We start from the raw sequence: 24,814 nt of genomic DNA on the forward strand, positions 1-24,814 counted from the left end.
ATCAGTTTCTTTTCACTAAATAAGTTGCTAAATAAATATTGAAAAATATTAGCAGAATCATCCCAAGATCCCTGAAGTGTTTATGAATACATATAACTTATTATTAGGTAACGGAGCTTATTATTAGATCATCAATAAGCTCTCAGTGCACACAGCACTAAGTCCACACATAACCAGTCACCCTGATCTACCCTTTACTGATAATTAAGTACATTGGGGATTGTGAACAAAATGTATTCTTTATTCAAGGTTTTTAAAATCAAGGAGAAACAGGATACAAATTCATCGTGTAAAAAACAGTCATGATTTTTCTTTCAGTTTTTAATCTCATTCAAAAATTTTTAAATACAATACAGTTAAACAGTTGTTTCACAAAATCCTGGCAAATATCAGAATCTATATTTATAACTTAAGAGTAGACCAAGAATATCAGAAATGTCCAGGAAAGCTCTAAATTTTAAATATCACCTTGGAGGAAAGAGCAGATGCACAACTATTTCAGAAGTAGATCAGACAGAGATATGGAAGAACTATGTTTTCGTTTCAGTTGTAGATGGCACTGATATCTGTCCCCTGACATGTGGCCAAAGGAAATCATGTTTCTGCTAACCACAGGCCAGCTACTACTATACCACTACAAATTATTGTCATGAACTAAATTTAAATTTTTAAAGAAAATAAAAATTTCTTTGTGTTTTTGGATGTGTATAGGGGTAAGGGAATAGGATGAAAGAGGGTTAGGGAGGAAGGAAAGCAATGTGTAAAAGAATTATTAGTTTTTTTTGTTTTAATCGGATTATCAACTGGGTGCTTTTGTTTTGTTTTGTTTTGTTCTGTTTCAATTTTGTAGACATCTTTATTGTGAAAGGATTTGAATTCAGCTTTTCAATTGGAATTTCCCCCTGACTACAACCCTGGCAAATGTGAAAGATTTAATATTAAATAAGTCATTTTAGATGGCTACCTATGTGAAGCCATGATAATGATGTTCAAGACGAGTTTTATTATTATTATTATTATTATTTGTTCCTAAGCAGGTACTGTTAGGCTACTTTCCTTGACTCAGTTTCTGATTTCTCAAGACAGAAATGGTGTTCACTGTACAGTTAGACTCTTGGGCCGCATTCTGCCCTTCCTGAAGAAGCCTGTCACCAAGTTCCTCCCCAGTGCTGGCTGAGGCAGGTCTCAGGGGCCAGGCATGCACATTTGCATTTGTTGTTGACAACTGTCAGCTTCTACCTCCTTCCCCCCACTACCCCTGTCTAAATGGGATTTGTAATCCTCCTTCCCACCCACTCTCTTCACTCCCAGGGGCAAGAATGTTGACTCCTGCTCTCTGTCACCTGTCAGAATCCATCCTCCTGTCACTGGCTTATATGGACAAGTCGGCCCACTGTGTCACGTGACGTTGGGCTGCTAAAAACAGCTCGGGCTCCACTCTGAACGAGGGCCTGAAACAATGTCCTCCACCAAGAGAAACATAAAGGACACTTGATCATACAGTCCTTGGAATTATTTCCAGGAAACACTTGCCGAGGCCATTCGGAGCACCCTTTCCCTGGCAGGGCACTCAGGGACGGCCAGGAGATGAGTGCATCTCTGAATTACAAGTCTTTTTCCAAAGAGCAACAGACCATGGATAACTTGGAGAAGCAACTTATCTGTCCCATCTGCCTGGAGATGTTCACGAAGCCCGTGGTCATTCTCCCCTGTCAGCACAACCTGTGCCGGAAGTGTGCCAGCGACATTTTCCAGGTAGGCTTGTTTGGGATTTGGGGGTGCAAAAGATCCCCTCCTCTCCAAATCAAGTGCTTCATATCGAAGTCGACTCCTTTAGAAAACTTCATATAAACAGCATTTATTTTCAATTTAAAATACAAATCTAGTTGTATTTCCATTCTAAGAATCACATTTGTTTTTAACAAAACCAAATCATTGAATTTGTTTCAAAGTCAAAAATGAATTACTACCCAAGACACGAATGTTGGTGTTTCTGGCTGAAACTTTTGGTTATGAAAACATTGGGTGGAAAAATGCCTCATGCTGACTGATACATTGCAGGTGCCTGTGGATAAGGACTGGCTCTCTGCTCCAGGACCACTGGCACTAAAGCCCTGAGGGATTATCTTATGCCAAGCTTAAAGTAGAAATCCATGTTGTTTGTAATCACAGAGAGTGAAAATAAGTCTCAGGAAAGCTCCCTGTGATGTGACTCAATTCCTCTTTCCTTGCTTGGCAAGAATAGGCCTCTAACCCGTATTTGCCGACAAGAGGAGGTACCACGGTGGCATCAGGGGGCCGATTCCGATGCCCCTCCTGTAGACACGAAGTGGTTCTGGACAGACACGGGGTCTATGGACTTCAGAGGAACCTGCTGGTAGAAAACATCATCGACATCTACAAGCAGGAGTCCACCAGGTAACACTCTTCCATGTGCCAAATCCTTTTGATGCTTGTTTGTATTTGTTTGTGTGTTTTCAAAGGGTTGCCACCCTGAATGATTGTCTACCAGAGACTGACTGTTTTATAGTAAACGGATTTTCCAAGTCAATCCTTCCCAATGGGACTGAGAGTCGCTCATGGGAAGAGAGAAAGGAACTGGTGTTCAGCTTTGGTATCATGTAAGAATGAAGTGACTCATTAGCACTAATCCATCCCAGATGGTGATACTGAAAGAGGCATGCGGTGGCCCTCCCCTGAAAGCCTTGTAGTACATACATTTTAGACATTTTTTGCACATTACAGATCCTTTGTATTTCCAGACCCTACATAGCAGAAAAATTCCAGTGCAAATATAAAGTTAACAGAAATGGTATCTTCCAAAATAGCCCAGTTTCTAGTTCAGACATTCTTGCCCTTAAAATTATCTAGCTAATAATAAGAAAAACAAAATCCTCTGACATTGTCACCAGTTTGAATCTATGAGAAATTCAAAGGCAGATATCAATCCTGGCCTTTACAGACTTACAGTTTAGAGACATGGGAGGGGGAAAAAATTAAGTCCAGGCTGTATATTACATTTGCTGTATACTTTTAGCATTTACTTGATTGATTGTTATATACATCCATCCCTTTAAAAAAATATTAAAGGTTTCTTATTTATGGAACCACATTGGCCATGCAGTTTCTTTCCTAGAGACAACACTGCAAAAATATATTCCTAGAAGGCACAGAGTGAAGAGCCTTTTCACTATTGTGCACAGCTCAGTCCAGTCCACAAAGCTCGGTAGCAATATGGAGACCCTCTAGAAATGGCCTCATTCAGATTCTTATTCAGGGTCATGTATTTATAGAACATCTGTTAGGTTTTAAGAGCCTTGTGCTTTAGAAGGAAAGCTGTTCTACAAATCTAACCTATAATTATTGTAATTATTATGGCTATTAGTTTCTGCTTGAGATACAAAACTTAATTAGATAGTACCAGGATATAGATGGGATTGGGGAAGAAGAATGGTTGATGACTTATTGCAGAGATTGCAGCCACCTATTTCTCTTGCTTCCAAAATCTCCTGACAAGAAAGAAAGTACTATTGTTGTTATCACATCAGAGATCTGATCTCACTGAATTTTGTTACTTAAAGTACAAATGCACAAATTGTCTTTTAAAAAATGAATCAATTAATAATCAACCAATTATTAAAACGAATTTCTATGATAGCTATTTTAGTGCCTAGTACAGGAATTGGCTTATTTTGCTTAGCATGAAATTCTCGCCTTACACCAGATAGTTGCTCTCTAAGCTTACATTAATAATGACATTAATATTATTACATTAACTATATTAATTTTCTCACGGGTTGCCACAGTGGGAACTTGAAACATGAAAAAATCAATACTTGTTATGAAATCCAGAGGAGAGGAGATGTTAAAACTTATGGCATTAGAAAAACCACAGAAACACTTGCTTACTTGAGCCATGAATTCGGGTTGTTGCCGCTACCAAAAATAGTGCCGAGGAACTGGGAAGCAAATTGCATGAAAGGAATGAACCAAATTTCTAAAAAAATAAGCTCATAATCAAGAATAAGTTTGCTTTTTTTGATTATCAAATTTTTCCTATGTTGTTTCTTAAACATGAGACTTGCCTTTAGGGCATTTTAACTTGGTGGCCAAACCACAAATGGCCCAGAAGGCTTGGCCACAGGTCTGGACATGGTGTCAGTTGTTCTGTGGAGGCTGGAAGTCTTGACAGATCAGAACTTTGAACATCAGGGTACATTAGACAACCCTGGAATAACCTTGGATAAGAAGAGTGAAATGAGCCCGGCTGTGGCCCACTGGGGACGTCAAAGGAAAGGGGAGGAGGTATCAACAATGGACCATGGGTACTGGGCCACTCTGGCCTCTTACAGAACACCTAGAGACTGTGATTCTCCACAAATCCTGGCCTTATCTAGAACAGGGCATGGTGCTAAACTAGTCTCAGTTTGGGGGTTTGGCAGAAGAAGAAATTAATTTGGTTAATATTAAGAATAAACAGTAATGAACTTTAAAGTATAATAAGCAAAATTACTATGTGCTCTGTTCGGGGTGCTTTATGTGTCAATCTTGTGCGATTCTTTAATTCTTACACAATCCTCTGAGGTGATACTTCTGCTGCTGATGATAACGATTACTATTATTGCCCTATTAAAAGTCTTTATTATTTATTGATTTATTTTAAAGTTTGATAATTTTTTTTATTTGTTCTAATTAGTTATACATGACAGTAGCATGCATTTTGACACATCATACATAAATAGAGTATAATCTCTCATTCTCCTGGTTGTACATGATATAGAATTATACCAGTTGTGCAGTCTTATATGCACATAGCTTAGTAATGTCTGATTCAGTTCACTGTCTTCTCACCCCCATATTCCCCCCACCCCCATCCCTTCACTCCCCTCTGTCTAATCCAAAGTACTTCTATTCTTCCCTAGGCCCACTCACTTACAGTGAATTAGCATCTGCATATCAGAGAAAACATCCAGCCTTTGGCTCTTTGGAATTGGCTTATTTTGCTTAGCATGATATTCTCCAGCTCCATCCATTTACCTGCAAATGCCATAATTTCATTCTTCTTAAGGCTGGGTGATATTCCATTGTGTATATATACCACATTTTCTTTATCCATTCATCTCTTAAAGGGCATTTAGTTTGCTTCCACAGTTTATCTATTGTGAATTGAGCTGCTATAAACATTGATGTGGTTGCATTACTATAGTATGCTGATTTTAAGTCCTTTGGGTATAGATCGAGGAGTGAGAGTTGGGTCAAATGGTGGTTCCATTCCAAGTTTTCTAAGGAATCTTCATACTGCTTTCCAGAGTGGTTGCACCAATTTGCAGTCCCATCCTAGCAATGAATGATTGTGCCTTTTCCTCCACATCTTTGCCAACATTTATTATTGCCTATATTCTTGAAAACTGCCATTCTGACTGGCATGAGATAAAGTCTTAGAGTAGTTTTGATTTGCATTTCTCTAATTACTAGAAATGTCAAACATTTTTTCATATATTTGTTGATCAAATGTATATCTTCTGGAAATGTCTGTTCAGCTGCATAACCCATTTATGATTGGATTGTTTGGTTTTTTGGTGTTAAGTTTTTTGAGTTATTTATATATCCTGGATATTAGGGCTCTATCTGATGTGCATGTGGCAAAAATTTGCTTCCCAAATATAGGCCCTCTATTCACCTCATTGGTTGTTTCTTTTGCTGAAAAGAAGCTTTTTAGTTTGGGTCCATTCCATTTATTAATTCTTGATTTTATTTCTTGTGCTTTAGGAGTCTTGTTAAGGAAGTTGGGGCCTAATCCAAAATGATGAAGATTTGGGCCTACTTTTTCCTCTATTAGGTGCAGAGACCAGAATAGTCAAAGCGATTCTTAGCAAGAAGAGTGAAGCAGGAGGCATCAGAATACCAGACCTTAAACTATACTATAAAGCCATAGTAACAAAAACAGCATGGTATTGGCACCAAAATAGACATGTAGATGAATGGTACAGAATGGAGGACACAAACAAACCCACATAAATACAGTTATCTCATAATAGACAAAGGCGCCAAAAACATACATTGGAGAAAAGGTAGCCTCTTCTACAAATGGTGCTGGGGGAACTGGAAATCCATATGTAGCAAAATGAAAATAAATCCCCATCTCTCACCACGCACAAAACTCAACTCAAAGCCCCTTGCTTCTTGAATCCATGTCTTCCTCTTTGTTAGTTTACTCTTTTGTTTTTGTGGAGCACATCCTTAAGCAATCTCTTAAAATATACACAGTCCTCTTATTTTTAGCTTCCCTTAAATGCCTGTCTTCAGGATACCTTGTAGAGGTTTAACTGCAGCTTCTGGCTGCAGTTTCAGAATCTTTCCAGAACTCCACAGTTCAAGTCAGCTGGCTTCTTGTAGAATTCTCCCCTGTAGGCACTTAGAGCTAAGATGTAACTCAAGTAAGTCACTGTTCCCAATTTCCAACATTTGGTGACATCTCTCATTTGCTGTTATCTTGCTTACTTTTAGTTCTTTATTGATTTATACCTTTTTATTTCCTTATCTCATTTTAGGGGGATTTCATCAGGAAACATAAATACATGCCTGTGTTCATTTTGCCATATTTAATTAGAAGACTCTTGGTTCAATTTCTAGACATAAGTAAAAACTGAGACCAGAATAGATTGAGTAACTCACTTAAGGCCACATGAAGAAGCCGAGGTAGGATTAAGCTTTAATATCAGTACAATCATACTGCCTGAATCACTTCACCAAGACCAGACACCTACCTTTCAGTAAATGCTGGTGTGGTCCCCACAGCCTCCAAGATAGGCAAGAGCAGGTACAGGTTCATTGCATCTAGCCTACACAGCATGGCTGGGAGTCTCTGCCAACATTTGACACTGACCTCTGAACCATGACTATGAGCCTGGACACTCACCTCATAAAAATGCATTCACATCTTTATTCTGCATGCCATATCTGTCCCAAATTTGTAATTTCTTGTAAGTTATTCAGAGGTTTTCATTGTATGCTCATTTTTAAGCCAGTGATACCCTTGGTCCTGTGTTGCCACCTAAACAAGAAAAACCTAATAAGGAATATGGGAAGCAGTTCTCAGTATATTGTTGCATCATGAAAAAGAAGAAATTGAATCACAAACAAAAATAAGCACATATCCTGATGACTGTTTCCACATTTTCAGTACCTCCTATCCTACATATACCTGTGCCTATAACACTGTCTCTGGTGACAACAGAACAGCACCTGGGACACAGGCTGCCCTCAGGAAATGCTTGGGGGAGGTGAATGCAGTAGCTCTTCCTGTGCTGTTTTCTAGTAGACGTACACGAGACTCTTGATTAGTTCACATTTATTACAAGATAGAGATACATGGGAGGGAAGGTTTTGGAGAAAGAGATGCCTTTGATCAGACAGAGACCAGTTTGTCAGTCCTTATCTGTAGATAACAACCAGAGGGCATGGTCATTTATGAATGGAGTCCTCAGGATGTTGTCTGGTCTTTCCCTTTGCCAAATGGGAGCCCATATTTCCCATCCCCTCTAGAGCTGTGTGGTGATATGTAAAGCTCAGAGTACACTGTCCACCAGTCAGGCAAATTACCTTTTATCTTCTTATTCATTCAATAAATATTTAAGGAGCCCTTTCCTGTATGCAAGTTACTGTTCTGGGTATTGGGGAATCCAGCAATAAAGAAGACACACCATAGCCCCTGCCCTCAAGGAGCTCACGTTCTAGTGGAAGAAATAGCCTTGGAGGGAGAGTAATCTTCCCAGTTATGGGATTACTTTTCTTGCTTAATTCCCAAGCATATGGCCAAGTCAGGAAGTCATAGATTACTCAGGCAACACCAGTTACAACCAATAACCACTAGCTGCTAAGCTGCTCTAAGACCAGATTGAAATTCTTCTTGCAAACATCAGATTCCAAGAGCTTAAAGCTGGAAGTCCATGCAGTTTCCCTACCAGACCTGGAGACTTCCTAACATTTAGTTGCCCCAATCCAAATACTGGACTTTTGCCTAGTGACTTATAGAGGTATATTGGCATGTTCTCCATCTTCTTCTGAGTTCTAACACTAGTTAAATATATCACATATCAGCATTAATTGTGTTCAAACATTTTTATTTATGATTCACAGTTAGACGTATGCTTTTCATTGTTAATATTGACCAATTACATATATGGATACGTATGTATATATAATCTCATATTTTGTGTTTGTGTGTGTTTGTGTGTGTGTGTATGCCTAAAACAAAATTTTACATATCAGTACTTATTCTTACTTCATATAATGCACAGTATTTGCTATTCAATTTTATTTTAACTTTAGCAATGCTAGTCACAACCCCCTAAACTGATTTCATGCCCCTTAAAACCTATAATTTTTAAGGAATGAGACTCAATAGCAACTGAGAAGAATGAGTCCCAAATATGAAATGCTTCTAAATATCTATGTGGTTAGGATTATTAAGTATGCTCTTGGATTTAGAGTTAATAATTTTCATTTTCTCTAAATACTTATGAAAACTATTAACAGTCTTAGTCTTTAGATAGAATACATCAGAACTCCTGTATTTTGTATAAAGAAGCCACATCCACACTTCCCTCTTATGTACTTCTAACTTCCAACCAGCACCTAGATTAATAATAAAAGAAAACTTTGGCTCTCCCTAGCCGTCTTCAGTTTTATAGGTGGGAAAGGTGTTTGCCAAGACCAGAGGCTGAAGGGCTGGGAGTGAGCTCTTCTGCTGACATAAACTTGATATTTAGCTTATCAGCAATTTCCCCTTCTTACCCATAATAGGAAAGTGTCTCATGAGAAACTTGTGAGCTCATGGGCACAGAGCTGGAGCACATTGCTGATGGCTGGCAAGGGCCCAGCATTCAACTTTCAGGAATTTCACTAGACAGTTTTAAAGCTTGAATTGAAATCAGCCATGATGGAAATACACTATGAAAATGGATAAATGTTACAAATCAGTGTCTCCAGGCCCCAATCCCCCCGCCAAACTGGTTGTTAAGAGACTTGTCAGCACCCACCACTAACTTACAGGGAAACTGAACTCCAGGCATTTGGGGTACATGAAAGAAACCCCAGCAGTCTTCTGGTGGCTGCGGGTTCAGGGACCTGTCTCTGCTCTGTTCCAATAAAAATTGATGAACATTCATCCGCCTACTTCCTCCCAGGCCAGAAAAGAAGTCTGACCAGCCCATGTGCGAAGAACATGAAGAGGAGCGCATCAACATCTACTGTCTGAACTGTGAAGTGCCCACCTGCTCCCTCTGCAAGGTGTTTGGTGCACACAAAGATTGCCAGGTGGCACCCCTCACTCATGTGTTCCAGAGGCAGAAGGTAAAGAAGCCACTCCAGCTCTTTCTCCTCAGTTCTTTTCAAGTGTTGGTGTGGTCAGCTCCGCTCTGGGGAAGGAGTCAACCCAAGCCACGCAGGGCCACAGGGGCCTGGAGGGCATGTGCAGAGGGGCCCCTCAGGGGGAGATATGGGACAGTTGGTGCACACAGAGCCTCATGTCAGATTCCCTGCAGGGTGGTAGGGAAGACCAGGGAGAACAAGGATACTGAGGTTCAGGAACAGATGCAGAAGGACAGAACCCCAGATTGTGTGCCTTTTGGAGGTTGCTGAAGACAAGCATGTTAAGGGGCCAGGCCCAAGCTCAACCTGCTTACAATTATTGGAAGTTTAGATTACAGATAAGAATAAGAATAAAATAAGAATTGCATGGACCCGCCATTAGGAACTCCATAAGATAAGGGTGGCTTTCCCCGCCTCCAGTCACAGAATACTTTTCTTCATTTACCAAGGAAAGTTCTTTTGCCCTCTCTAGATCCCACTCCTTGTGGGAGAGAGTTGTCATGGTGACATGAAGTTACTGAACAGCTTTAAAACTTTGCCTCCTGTTGGGCTTCAGATTGCCCAGCTTCTAAAAGCCATCCCAAGGATGGTGTGTCTTCCTGCCACACCCACCCCGGCCTCCACCTCAGGCCCCTCGTTCTAACCAAATAAAGTCTCCACATCAGCTCATCACTAACCTGCCGGCCTGCTTTCATGCAGGAACTTGTGAGAACTTATCCCTTGGGTGCAGATAAAAGTGGGGTTGGGGCACTGAGACTTGCAGACACTCTTGAACTGAGAATTCGAGCAGCTCCACCTCTCGGTGTCTTTCAATTAGAAACATCAACTCCTCGTTGGTCAGTGTTGAACTGTGAAGATCAGGGCTGAAATCAAATCTGAAGTTGTACTGTCAGGCAACACCAACTACCACCAATAACCACTAGCTGCTAAAGAAAGAGGACTCTGCACATTTATTTTGCAAATTTATTTTTCAATTTGCTTTTGACTTATTCCCCCTTCTCCTCCTTTCCCCCTGCCCTGTACCCCCATCTTAACATTATTTTCCTTAAAGCCCTGGTGACTCGTGGGAAGGGGATAGGGACAGAAGCTGGGACTCTGTCTTGGCTGCTGTTTGATCAAAGCTGCTTCACTTTTACCTGATAGGATTGTGTATTAGCTTCCATTTGAAGATACGATTCTTCAGCTTTCAGATGTTTTACAACTACTGTTTTGATCCAGATCTCCCATTTTAAGTAAGAGGAAATTAGGGTCCAAATTGAGTACGTGTTTTGCCCAACTTATTTACAGAGTTGGACCACACATGTAGATTTCCTATGTCACCATTCACTGCTCCCTGCAGCTCCATAGTCAGAAACGGGAAGAGGGTAAAATGTTTAGAGTTCCTCAACTTGAATATGTTATTCTCCATCGCTATAATTTCAGTGGTCTTCCTGTTTTCCACAGAGTCACAGTCTCCAGTGAGAATGTGAGGAAAACTATGAAATCCCTTCCCACACAAACGCATCCCTATCTGAAGGTGGGCTTGCAAGATCAGGAGGTTCACAGGTTTCCCAAATCTCACTGTTATTCCTTTGGAAAGTGCATGGACCCACCATTAGGAATTCCATAAGAACAAGACTGTGACTTAATCCACCCTCTCTAGTGACGAGGAAACCTGGCCCCCAAGATCTCGAGTCCCTCTTTTCTCTTCATCAGTCAGAGCTCAGTGATGGCATCGCTGTTCTTGTGGGGAGCAATGACCGAATCCAAGGGGTGATCAGCCAGCTGGAGGACACCTGTAAAACCATTGAGGTAAGTCGGGTGACTCCCAGGGAGGTGGGCCCACAACTCCTGGGGTTTGTAGCTTCCTCAGTGCCCCAGTAGAAATCCCCGTCCTGCCCTTAGTTCTTTCCTGACAGAATGGCTTCCTTCCTGATATGTCTCTGAAATGCTCACTTCCTGGCACTTTAGAGAAACTGCCAAGTGAGTGAAAGAGGCAGATTTTACCACAATTACTCAGGTGGTGGTTGTATGTGTTGCTCTTCCTTGGTCAACTCCTTTTGAAAGATTAAGCAAGGAGAAAAATCCATTTCCAGTTCATGGGAAATGAATGTTACTGCTACTCCTGCAAAACTTCTTGGGGTAAATCCTGACAGTCTTAAGTCATACTAGTAAAATGCCTATTGTTTTACATGTATGTCTGTTAATTTTATGAATGGCATGTTGCATTTTTCTTTCTGCTTCTTTTTTTAACCTAAGAATTATGTTCTCAAGATCCATTCATATTTCTATGAGCATGTATATTATATATCTAAATATATATTAGACCTTTACATTATATATATATTATATATATATATAATAGATCTGGGGGGGTCTTCTTTACGTATTCCTCTATCTCACATTTTTATAAAGTCTGAAATATTTTATAACCAGTAAAATAAAAAAAAAAACAAATGAATGGTACTCACTTTATAAAGTTGCTGAGAGGAATTTAAAAAGCAGAATGCTTAGCACAGTACCTGGTATGTAATGAATGACCTGTGGAAACTCATTATTATTTTATCATTAGAAAGACCCGTTCTATTAAGAGCTAAGGGCCATTTCCTAGATGACGGCTTCAAGATATTAGCTACAATTGTCTCATTTTAGATCTACACATCATTAAATCTCCTTTCTTCTCCACACTCACATCCTTAAAAAGACCCATGATAAATCCAGGGTTCATTTATAGAAGAAATGTTTTGTTCTTGGCGAAGAATTAAAAAAAGAGTCAGAAATGGGCAATATCCACTTTTTCCTTTGCACTTATTTATAGTAAAGGTCAAATACAGTTTAATCAGTAGCCATGGATTAGGACAGACCACATTGAGTCTGGAGTGTTTAAGTAAGAGGCTGTTGCTTCTAAGTGAAATAATCTGCAGATCCCTGGGCCTTTTTCAGAGATGTCTGTGAGGTGGAACTGGCTTTCTGTCTGAAACTGCAGAATACATACAGGAGGAAAAACCCTGTGGGTCACATTGGAGCCTTGAGCAAATGCAAACAACTCAATTCGGCTCCTTTAAGCCAGCATCAAAAGGGTGGCAAGAGATTTGACAACAGGGTTTCTTCACAGTGACTGGTCAGAATTGAAGTGGAAAGCAGCTGTTTCTAATTATGCTGAGAACAAGACAAGAAGGAACAGGTTTCAAGTTAAGTCAGCAGAAGGGCGTTAGGGCAGATATTAGGGAGAACTTTCCAGAAGCAAAGGTCGGGATCATTACCTCATTCTTACTGGTAATGACATTCATTACCTGTCACACTTTTATTTTCACAGCTTACTAAAGGAGGGTGTGTAATTGCTCCCTGCAAGTCTGTTTTGACCATCCCTTTTTATCTGTTTATTTTTGGGATTTTATCTTAAGGAAATAGGGAAAAAGCATAGAAAATGCTTATTTTATATATATATATATATATATATATATATATATATATATATATATATATATATATATACACACACACACACACACACACACACAAATATCATAGGATGTATCTATATGCATAATATATAAATGTATTATATATACATATATAATAAATAGTATAGGATGTATGCATTCCTATATAACAACACAGAATGTGTATATTTATATTGAACCTTCTGTACAACCATGGGAGGAAAAACACCAGAAAGGCTAAGACCTTTAAATAATGGAACTGAAGGTGATTTTCAATGCCTTCTTTACATATTTGTCTATCTCACATTTTTATAAAATAAGTCTGACATATTGTATAATCAGTAAAATAAAAAACAAATGAATGGATATGGTGTGTATCAGCATGGTTCTTTCAGATCAGTGTAGGTGGCTCATCTGGAGATGCAGGGATTGCCTCAGAGCACAGTGGAGGTCTCTGACTTCCGGGTTCCAGTCCTGTTTGAAGGGCCCCTGAAGACAGGAACACCATCACAAGTAGTCACCTCATGCACCACCTATGGTCTCCAGTAGAGCCAAACCTGCATCCGTGAGCAAAACCTCAGAGGTTCTGCCTCTCACCAGCTTGCAAAGGAGGACAAGGTGGAGCAAACCAGGTCTTTGGGCTCTGAGTGAAATGGTTCCACTTTGCTCAGCAGGTGACTTCTGCGACAGGGATGTGAAAACAGAGCTCCCCTGTCTCCTGTTCTGCCTGGGACTGTTGTTTCTCTTCCTGGCTTTGCTCACCACCTGCCTGGAAACATTTTTTTGAGAAGCTATTGGTGGTTCCTGGGGGTGGGGAGTTGTTGTTAAAGAATTCTCTTTTCTGATTGGTGAAGGACTCCTTAGGGATAGGAAATGGAGTAGCCCCTGGAGTGGGCACTGTCCTTCCATAATTACTTCATCTCTCCACTGGGACACTGACACCTGCCCTCTGGTAGTGGTGCCTGTTCCTTGCACATGTCTAATTTTGTCCCCGATCATGTAATGTCTTGCCTAGAGAGGCTCCTGGCCAGGGATCTGCACTGGAGCATTGCTGAGCTTAGGGTCAATCACATCTGGATTCCTTGTTATTCTTAAAAACAAACAAACAAACAAACAAAAACGCATGCTGTTGACATATATTTACATTGATGATAGGAACAAATGTGAGGGTGGCTATAGTTGTCAAGGGGCAGCATGGGCTGTCTTGAATAGGGAATGGCATTTCCCTCTGCTGTGTGCTATGGTGGAGCAAAGGACCCCTGAGACTTAGCCCTTCCAGATGAGGGTAGTCTAAGATGTTGCCTGAGTTTTGGATGGCAGGTTGACCAAGGTTTTCTGAGATGTTTTGGATGAGCCTATGCTCTGGACTTTACTTGCTTTTCCAGGCCTGCAGATATTCTGAATTGGGCTGGAACTGGGAAGGGGATTGCACACAATAGTGAAGTTCTCCTTGGGAGGAACTCTCTACTTCTGGGAAAGCATGCTTCACTTTCATTCCTCATCCCTAGAAAACATAACCTCTCTCTTGTCATATTTACGAAGGGCACTTATCCTATGTCACTGGATAGCTCAAGGAGCAGGGTATTAATAGTAGCCCTCCCATGACAAACAGGCAAACCTTGCAAATAATACTGTTTCATATGAATACCTGTCTAGGGGAAATTGCCACAAGATGAATTGTAAACAATTAATATTGTTCCCTATATCTGAAAATGACAATTTTTGTAAATCCTCCAGTAATTTTGTAAGAACTGATCCATTATATTTTCAAAACAGTGATTTTTTATTGACTTTTTAAAAAATAAATGACAGTGGAATGCATTACAATTCTTATTATACATATACAGCACAATTTTCCATATCTCTGGTAAAAAACGTGATTTTACCCCCAACTGTTTTTCCTCATCTCTGAAACATTGTCCATGCAGGTACAAATACAAAATAGGATATATATATGTATGTATATATATATATATATATAATTTTAATAAGTATGCCAGAATTTTGAGACCATGTTTTTAATGCAAGATAATATGCTTTTTCAAAAGAACAGATTTAAGAGTATTCATTTTTGTTCCATCACTTAATTATGGGAGGTGGGGCAAGTTACTTCAGTTTTCCAACCCTCCAGTTCCTCAGCCTTACGGTGGGCATGATAATACTCTCCACAGTGTTGTGACAATCGGGTTTTGGGGTAAGAGCATGTGCCTGGGGCTTGTAGGCAAAGCCTCAGTCGCCTTCAGAGTCAGCTCAGAAAGCACATACTTTTACTGACAATGCAAACAAACCATCCCCTTACCACTGGGACTTGTTTTAAGTGGTGCCAGAAGACTATCAAGGTCCTGGTTAATTGTAATAGCAGGTCTGAGCAGCTCCCTTCAGAGGGGAAAATTAAAAATGAATGGAACTAGATATTAGCTCTATTCTTTATCCAAAAGGCTTTGTGACAACCTGAAATATTGGCAACCAAGGTAGACCGAGCAGCTCCTGGGAAGCAGGCTGCCTACTCACAGAGCACAGTGAGTTCAACATCTGCTCGACTTGCCATGTGGCTTCCACTGCACAGTGGGCTCCCGTCAGAACAAGCCCACCTGGCCACATCCCTCATAGGGTTGATTCAGGAGATAACCCAGAAAAGCCCCAAGGCCAAGGGCCTCATTAAGAAATGCCTCAAATTATGACATAATTATCCTCCTAATGTAGAGAGACTGCTCAATACAGTAGGAAAGAGTATTACTTTGGGAGACCTAAGAACCACAACCCCCAAATATATTTGTTCCGCTGAGTTCTACACAACGGCATGAGCTGGCAGGGACAGGGCAGAACCCCGGCCTGTACCTAGAGGCCCTTTTCTAGGTACATTCTATTCTGTGCCCCTGGGAGTTCTCCAAATGGTTGTCATGGGAACTTTATAGATGAAGGCCTAAAATTCTTGGTAAGAAGTTCCCATCTTAATGTAGGGTTTTTTTTATGTATAAAGTTCTCTTGTATGGCTTTTAAAAATACCTTTATTCTATTTTTATGTGGTGCTAAGGCTCAAACCCAGTGTCTCACACCTGCTAGGAAAGCGCTAACCATTGAGCAACAACCTCAGCACTTTAATGTAGTTCTTCCTTCAGTGTTACTAGTCTACTGTCTGTTTTTTCTTTCTTTTGGGGAGACAATGTGGTGGGGGTAGAAACCCTGTCTGGCTTCATGAAGGAACTTGTGAAGTACTGTATTTCAAGTGAAGCTGTCACTCTGAACAAGTGTGTCTCCGTGAATGCTGGAGGAATGTGGTGGAGATATCAATGGGCCTGGTGGAGCCGCAGTTGCTCAGTGACAAGTGGTGGGGCTAAGAGTTATCTCAGGCTCTATTTTAGTCACAGAACTATGCTCCTTACATGGTAAGGGCAGTGGTCATAATTGCTGTAAGCTTTTCCTGTTGTGCCCATGGCACGTGCCCATGTTGGGACTGACATTACTTCTTTGTACTGTACATGACACTCTGCAACTGTCTGGGAATGGAGAGAGGCATGTTCTAGTCTGAAGAGCCTCAAAAATATCTCCACCTTTACCTGAAATCATAGATTCAGAAGGGACCTTAGCAATTATCTATTCTAATCTTGCATTGTGTTGATTAAAAATAAATTCCAAACTGTGCTGAGGCTAAATGACTTTTCTAAGGTCATGTAACTATATTTTTCTATTTTCTTCTGAGCATCGATTGAAACAGAGGGTTGAGGTATTTGTTTTTAAATACCCATTTCTTTAAAATAGAAACTGTTGAGAGAGGGCTGAATATTCTAGATGAATGTCATATTTTATTCATTCTTTATTCATTCAAACCCATATTTTTCAAGTGTGCTTTCTGTGAAATATTCTGTACATATAATGCTGGAAAATAGAAATGATCTAAAAAAGGAAAGGGTACCTGCTGGCAGGCAGCTTTTATTCTAGAAGAGGCATTATACAATAAAACAAATAAATAACAAGATAATTTCAGGAAGTAATAAGTACCTGGGAAAAAACAAATAAATAAAAATGTAGCTATTAAAAATGGTGACATGATGGATCTTATTGGCAAACTATCCTTTTATCTGTTCTTTTTAAATTGTTTTCTTTATTTTTCATGAAAAACTTTTCTTTGCAATTGCACCTCTTATCCTATTGCTACTAAAATAGAAAAAGTGACTAAAATTTAGAGTCTGTCAATGTTAACACTTCTATGAAAGCCACAGCCAAACAATGGATTTTAGATCAATATTAAAGGTTGCCAACATACTTTTAAGGAAACAACCAAGTAACTACTTGACTTTTTTTCTTTTCATTTAGAAATCTTGGAAATTATTCCATTTGTCCTTGTCTCACCATTTCAACATGGACAGGATAATCTTCCCTTTATAAAATCATCCCTTTTTAGTATATTGCATCCACAAGAGGTTCTCTGAGAGATGAGATGGATTTTATTTTTATTAAAGTATTACAGACAACTTTAATTTGGTTCTTCTAAGAACTCAATAAATATAACAGTCTGGCAGACCCAGGAGGAAAGCCAGGCTGCAGCTGGAGCCTTGGTATCCAAGGATGCTTGGTGGCCAGGACCACATGTCTTTATGATGGAGTTATTTCATTTGCTGAGCACACTCACACAGACACACAATCTCACACACACACACACACACACACACACACACACACAGAGCATAGGTACTACAGACATCAAAAGAAAGAAAACGGAGATTATTTGAAAAAATAAATGAATTTTATATTTATATTCCAAAAAGTGTATATCTTAATTCAACTACTATCCAGAGAAGTAGGGGGGAAAGGATAGGTCTACAATGTGAAATTGGACTTAAAGATACTTCAAATTAATGAAGTATGCTAAAAGCAAGAAGTCTGTGAAGAGGGGAAGCTGTGGAGAAGAGATGAACATGCTTGCTATCATGCTTGTGCAGGTAACAGTCAGCCTTTAAGGTGTGCCATCTGCAGACATTTGGATAATGCACAGAATCTGCATTTTTTTCCTATTGCATTTTCCAGGTTACTAGAAAGGCATATTGAAAGGGTTACTAGTTCGAATTTATAAAGACACAGAAAGCACTCAATCAGAGTAATCACCATTGGCAACAGCATAACCTCTGAGAACATTTTCTTTTGGGTAGCATGTATCTGTTCCCCAATTAGCTTGAGAGGCGAATTGATAACCTGATGTTATGGTTCTGATGTGACAAGGCTCCCAAAAGCTCGAGTGTGAGACAATGCAAGAATATTCAGAGGAGAAATGATTGGATTGTGAGAGTCTTAACCTAATCAGTAAATTAATCCTTGATGTGACTAACTGAATGGTAACTGGAGGCAGGTGGAGTGTGACTGCAGGAAGTGGTTAATTGGTATATATTTTGCATCTGGAGAGTGGACTCTCTCTCTCTCTTTCTCTGCTTTCTGATCATCATGTGAGCTGCTTCCCTCTGCCACACTCTTTCACCATGATGTTCTGCCTCACCTGGAGCACTGAGGAATGGAGCTGGCCCTCTATGGACTAAGACCTCTGAAACCATGAGCCCTCCAATAAACCTTTCCTCCTTTACAGTTGTTCTGGTCAGGTCCTTTAGTCACAGCAGCGAAAAAGCTGACTAAAACACCTGACGTGCTTGTTACTCATTGAATTCCTCAGTTCTTTGATGGTCCTGTAGCTGAAAAAGATTGAGGCACCCTTGTTAGTCTCTCGTATGTTGATTCTATCTCAGAATAACCTTAGACTTTCAATTTCATAGAAATGAAATTGTATTTCACATGTGAATCTGACATGAGGTTAATCTGTACATCTTAATTTCTAGAAGTTTATAAGTCCTGATTACATAATTCCACAGATACAGGATTTATTTCAGAAAAAAGGTTTGTCTAACTCTTAACCACATTTTGCATATATTTACATTAAAGATGAATTAAGCAAGAGAAAATGGGGGTGGGGGTTGTTTATCTGTTGGAAATCAGAAAATATAATAATTTTTAATTTTGTATTTATCATTCTCCTGGACAATACAAAATTGTGACCGATTGTGGATCATATAATTCTTTGTACATAAAAAAGTCAATGAATTTTGTTGAAAGAATTAACTAATGAATATAATCCTGAATTATATTGAGATTTCTTCCCTTTAAAAAAAAACCTAGTTACATAATCATTGATTGGCCTCCATATTTTTCCTATTTGCCTCTAAATTTTTAATCAGAACTTAAGCAAATCATAAACAAGAAATAGTAATATCATGTCATTTTTCCCAAAGTAGTTTTAAGTAGTATTTGCCCTATTGTAATGTGCTAGAGCATTTTCCCATTTGGTAGAAGTAGTTCACATTTTTTCTGTAACTTGTAATTTCATATTTCTTGCCTATTTTTTATGAATTTGTTATACTTTCCATTTCTATTTTATCCCTTTGCACATGACATATTTTTCAATTTTATGTAATTAATAATTAGTCAATTGATTGTGCTTACTTTTTTGTCATATGGAAGATTTCTGTTTATGTATCACCATAATTGATTGAAATCAATATTTTCCCTCTTCACTGTTTAATTTTGAATCATAAATTAAAAAGTCTTCCTCTATTCCAAGTTACTGAAAATTTCACCTTTGCTTTCTTTTTCTTATTTTTGTTTTTTGTTTGTTTATTTTGGTACTGGGGATTGAACCCAGGACACTCTACCACTGAGCCACATACCCAGTCCTATTTTGTATCTTTTTTTTAGAGACAGGGTCTCACTGAGTTGCTTAGAACCTTGCTTTTGCTGAGGCCGGCTTTGAACTTGTGATTCTCCTGCCTCAGCCTCCCAAGCTGCTGGAATTAGAGGCATGCACCACTGTGCCTAGCACCTATGCTTTCTTCTATTATTTTATGGTTTACCATAGTTTTGAAACCTCTAACCCATAATGAAATTTATTCTAGAATATAGTGCAAGAAATGAATGTAATTTTGTCTATTTCTATATGACAAATTTCTCCCCAACATCTATTCAAAACTGTCTTTCCCCCGCTGATTTGTAATACTACAATTACCTTGTACGGTATTTCCATATGGAATAGGTTTTATTTCTAGATTTCCAATACTCATTCCATGAGTTTTGACAAATGTTTAAACGTCTGCAACCTCTGCTACAGTCAAGATACAAAACTGCTCTTTGGACTCAAATTTCTGTTTCTTTGAAATCCAGTCCTCCCCAAACTCCCAGGCTCTGGAAATCATTGCTTTTGCCTTTTCCAGAAAGCTTATATACATAGAATTATGTATATAATATATATAAATAGGTCACATATTTATTTCTTTTTCGTATAAATAGGTCACATGTTTAATCTGGCTTCCTTAATGTAGCATGTTAATATTGACATTGATAAGTGAATGGTAGGAACAATACTAAAATATCATTGGTAATAACTACAGAATTTTAGTTACTTTATTATTTCTTTTTCTCATTTTAAATTTTTTTCAAATATTTTATACTGAAGACCTTTTGTTCTTACAATAAATATTGACATAATAAAATCTTTTAAGGATCTAATCACACAAAAAAGCCTAGATTCAGCATAGTAGTCTGTTAGATGGCATATATTTAGTTCACAAGCACTTTATGTAAATTTTTTTCCAAGTTACTTAAAAGGACAGACACAGCTGGATGTGGTAGAAATAGAATGACTCAGGAGCTCAGAGCCTTTGACTCTAGGCCAGGCACCAACAATAAATAGTAAAAAGGCCTAGAGAAGGTGACAGCTCTTTGGAGTTTCAGTTTCCACATGAGTGAATTGATTGATCTGGAGCAGGCTACTTTTAGCATTCCATACAACTCCAAGATTTCACACCTAGTCTGCAATCTATATACAGGGGGAAAAATGGGAGTTCATAACCCACTTGAATCAAATGTATGAAATATGATATGTCAAGAGCTATGTAATGTTTTGAACAACTAATAAAAAAAATTCAAAGTAAGGAATTGGACCTAAATTTAGTAAATGCTGATATCATGCCTTCTCTGTACCTAGTAATATTATAAGTACTTTTTAAAGTACTTTTCAAAGTGATAATAATAACTATAATTAAAGCATAGACCATGTATGGGGTAGCACTGCCTATACTAGAGAGGATAAGCAAATAATCAAAATGACAGTAATTTTATCCAAATTCAGTATCATTCAAATCATTAAAAAGCAAAATAGAAATAAAATAACATTTAGAACTGAAAATAAGATAGGAATGAAAGTATAGTTATTCCATTTAAACCACTACCATTTATATAATCAAAATAAGCAATCTAATCTAATTGAGCAATGCACTAGAATACAGATGATTTCACATCAATCTCATCACAAATGACCTGGCCTTCATCAACTTGAATATTCTCACACACACTAAAGTATATAGAAGAAAACTTTTATAAAAATAGGGCATTCTTTCAGTACTACATCTTAATATAATCATTATAAATATTTAAAGTGCACCATACATATTGGAAAAACAAGCTAGAAACCATCATGTTTCCAGTAAGCGCTGGAATATCTAAAGTCTAAGTATCAGAGAGACATATTCCAGTTATGCAGTGAGCACATTGGGTGCTGTAAGCTTAGCAAAAAAGTAATACAGTAAAAGAAACAAATTGGAAGGCTACTAACCGACTTCAGTTCCTAAGTCTAGTAGTGACAGTCCAGAGGGCTGGAAATGGATGGAAATGGGGCAAGCCAAGCAATTTCCATGTCTTACATGGTCCCTTGTTTGTTACTTTGACAACTACCAAAGCTCTCCAATTTTGTCCCCTCCTACCACCTCCTTTGCTCGTACTCATCCTTTAAAGCCAAACTTAGACACCACTTCTCCTAAGAAGGTTTTCCTGAGCCAACGCTTCTGACTCCGCTTTCAAACACCCCCACCTACGGGAAAAGTTAAATTAGGTTCCCACCATTATGTTTCTATAAAACCTGGCATAAATCTCTAACATATTACCATTATTCAGCCTCCTAGTTTGCATTACATTATAGGTCCATAGTCATTCTCATTCAGTGAACTGTGAAGTCCTTAAGATCAGGAACTACGTTTAATTCATTTGGGGGTCTCTAGTCTTACGCAGTGCATGACACAGAGGACATGCTTAATTAAGGATTGTTTGTTGAATGAGTGGGTAGATGATAGAAATACTATTAAAATGGCTTGAACCATGGGATTTCCCTCATGCCTTATTGTTTGGCTAGAAACAGTGATGAGAATTGACTATGTTTAGAGAAGGCAGTGAAGTGAGGAATGTATTTCTTCTGCATTTTTGGAATGTCTTTATAATTGATGGGCATGTGTAAGGCAGACCCACATTCTATCTTTGAGGAAGACCATAGTTTACATATTTAAGAGACTCATGTCAAAGAAGAAAGCAATATGTGACATCAAAAATACCAGTGTTTACTAAAATGAAAGAACATGTGAAAAAGGTCATGCACAGGTCAGAGATGTCAAAGATAAATTAACTGGATTCCAGAGCTAGGTTGGATCATTATGGCTCACAAAGGTCCTGGACCCAGAGAAGATCAGGTCTGAGGAGACTACTACACACACCAAGCTTGCTGGAGCTTGAAAAAATAAAAAGGCTAATGACTAAGTCAGCTGGAAAATTAGTCATGATTTAAACATGGACTCATAGTCAGGGGAATTGGATGGCCCTAGAGATGCTTTAGTCATGCAATGTACGTGTGCAAGTCAAACTTCCAATATAGCTTTTCCCTCTAGTATTTCCCTCTCTTAGACAGTACTGAATAAATAGAGATTCTGTTGGACACAGGTGTCTGCCACAAATTGTAACTATCATAGGACTTTAGAAGGTTAAAAGTTAGTATTCAGTCATAGAGGTCAAGGAAAGCTTTATGGAACAAGTGGTATTCCAACAATGTCTTGAAGGTTGCTTAGACTTGAGGGAGAACGTTGTAGACAAAGGGGAAAGCAGAAGCAAAGAAAGTAAGTGGTTTGGTTTTGCTGGAATACAAGGATTACGATGGAGAATACTAGACTATTATGAAGAAAAGTTAGAGCCAGATCATGGATACTCTTGAAAGCCAGTTATGAAGCCTAAATGTTATTCTTTATACAAGGGGGATTCAAAATAGAAAAACATCTCGATTAGAATTATACTCATAGCAAATTGATTTGTCTGTGGCATGAGTCCTTGGAGGAGGGAATCCCAGAAGCATAAACTCGGAGAAGCTAGAGAATCTATGTGGAAGGTCTGAAACTAGGACAATAGTGTTATAGATAGAGCAGAAAGAAACTGAAGGGAACAAACCAGGAAATAGCATCTTTTTCTTCTTATATACACACACCAAAGAAAAATATAAGCTGTAGCTCAGGTAACCCAAATAGAATATTTAAAAAAAAAAACCCTGTCCTAATTTCTATGAAATTCTCCATTTATGAAGAACAGAAGATTGTAAAATGATCAATCCACTTAGCCAATGTGATTGACTTTTAGATTGTCTAAATATTGAATTTGTGAAAACTGGAATTTTCAAAGCACAGTGGATATCTGTACCTCAAGGGACAGCTCAAAGGGGAAAAGAAATAAAATATCCTATGTAACTAAATGTTTTTGTCTCCCAAAATGTCCAGGTGCTTTTTTCCAAATAGCCTTTCTCACAAACACTTCCTAACATTAGCTAACCCAACTAACAGGAATGCTGCAGAAAACAGAAGCAGGACCTTTGTGAGAAATTTGATTACCTGTATGGCATCCTGGAGGAGAGGAAGAATGAAATGACCCAGGCCATCACCCGAACTCAAGAGGAGAAACTGGAACATGTCCGAGCTCTGATCAAAAAATATTCCGATCATTTGGAGAACGTATCAAAGTTGGTCGAGTCAGGAATCCAGTTCATGGATGAGCCAGAAATGGCAGTGTTTCTGCAGGTAAGTCTTCTTCTTGGCACCAAGGAAATAAATCCAAAAGGTAAATGCTGGAAATTAGTTATCACGTTTTTTATTATTTTGTGTACATTTCATGTTTTAACCTATTTTAACAACTAAAATCATCATCTATTTGGCCCTGCTTACATAGAAAAGGACCCTGACAATACAGCAGTTATTTATAGCTTTTAGAAACTAAGCTATAAGATTCTCAGGGTCAGCAAAGAAAAGGATTAAGTCTCGCCATCATCTTGGATGAAAAAAATCTAAGTAAGCCTGTCTCTTGTTTGCTTTCACAGAATGCCAAAACCCTGTTACAAAAGTAAGTCATTTTTATTTTATGGAAAAATACATATTTTCTTTTTTACCCAAAGCTATCAAACTTTAAACAGTGACAGAAATGAAAACCCTGTCTTTGTTGCAGAATCTCAGAAGCATCAAAGGCATTTCAGATGGAGAAAATAGAACATGGTTATGAGAACATGAGCCACTTCACAGTCAACCTCCATAGAGAAGAAAAAATAATACGTGAGATTGATTTCTACAGAGGTTTGTTATTCTTTTGACCATTTGGCCAAAATTTCAGGTGTGGGAAAGCTACAGAAGAGTTGGGTGGGAGGAAGGGAGGATTCAGAATCACCTCCAGAATGGATGTTGACAACTTCAGAAAGACCATAATCCAACGTGACAAAGCTCTGTTTTGTAATAGGATCACATAGTGTGTTGACAGTGTTTATTCAGCTTTGCACATCATAATGCCCGTTTAATCCCATTATCAGGCATTTGACTTTGGGTAGTCAAATACTTAACAGCTGATGATTATGATGATATCTCGACCACACAAAAAGTGTTAGTCACGGAGATGTAAAGTGTCATCAGCAGTAAGATTAAGGAGGCTTTGCTGCTGGGCTCAGGAAGCATGTAAGTGAGAATTCCTAGGACAGTAGGAGGAAGGATGGGTAAACTGAGGGGATTTGCCCCACTTACTGGGGTTGATTGATGCACTCTGCCTTCTTCTAGGTGGGAACCCCCACAGTGTACAGGTTATTACTCCCGAGGATGCCCCTAGTGTGTGAGGGTATTCTGGTAATGATCCCTGGCCCTGGC

General features: G+C 38.7%; 1 protein-coding gene across 8 annotated transcripts in view; it reads left to right on the forward strand.

The window, feature by feature from the left end:
* The first annotated feature begins 1,424 nt into the window (after positions 1–1,424).
* Positions 1,425–24,814, forward strand: part of Trim55 (tripartite motif containing 55) — a 51,448-nt gene continuing 28,058 nt past the window's right edge. For all 8 annotated transcript variants that reach the window (XM_026410002.2, XM_026410005.2, XM_077801314.1 and 5 more), the window contains exons 1-7: positions 1,425–1,755; positions 2,246–2,418; positions 9,189–9,354; positions 11,068–11,163; positions 23,477–23,710; positions 24,007–24,029; positions 24,132–24,256. In XM_026410002.2, the coding sequence (XP_026265787.2) occupies positions 1,588–1,755; positions 2,246–2,418; positions 9,189–9,354; positions 11,068–11,163; positions 23,477–23,710; positions 24,007–24,029; positions 24,132–24,256 (985 nt within the window). In that variant the 5' untranslated portion in view covers positions 1,425–1,587. The remainder of the gene's footprint in view (positions 1,756–2,245; positions 2,419–9,188; positions 9,355–11,067; positions 11,164–23,476; positions 23,711–24,006; positions 24,030–24,131; positions 24,257–24,814) is intronic.

Source organism: Urocitellus parryii, chromosome 7 (genome assembly GCF_045843805.1).
Source record: "Urocitellus parryii isolate mUroPar1 chromosome 7, mUroPar1.hap1, whole genome shotgun sequence".
Lineage (NCBI taxonomy): Eukaryota > Metazoa > Chordata > Mammalia > Rodentia > Sciuridae > Urocitellus > Urocitellus parryii.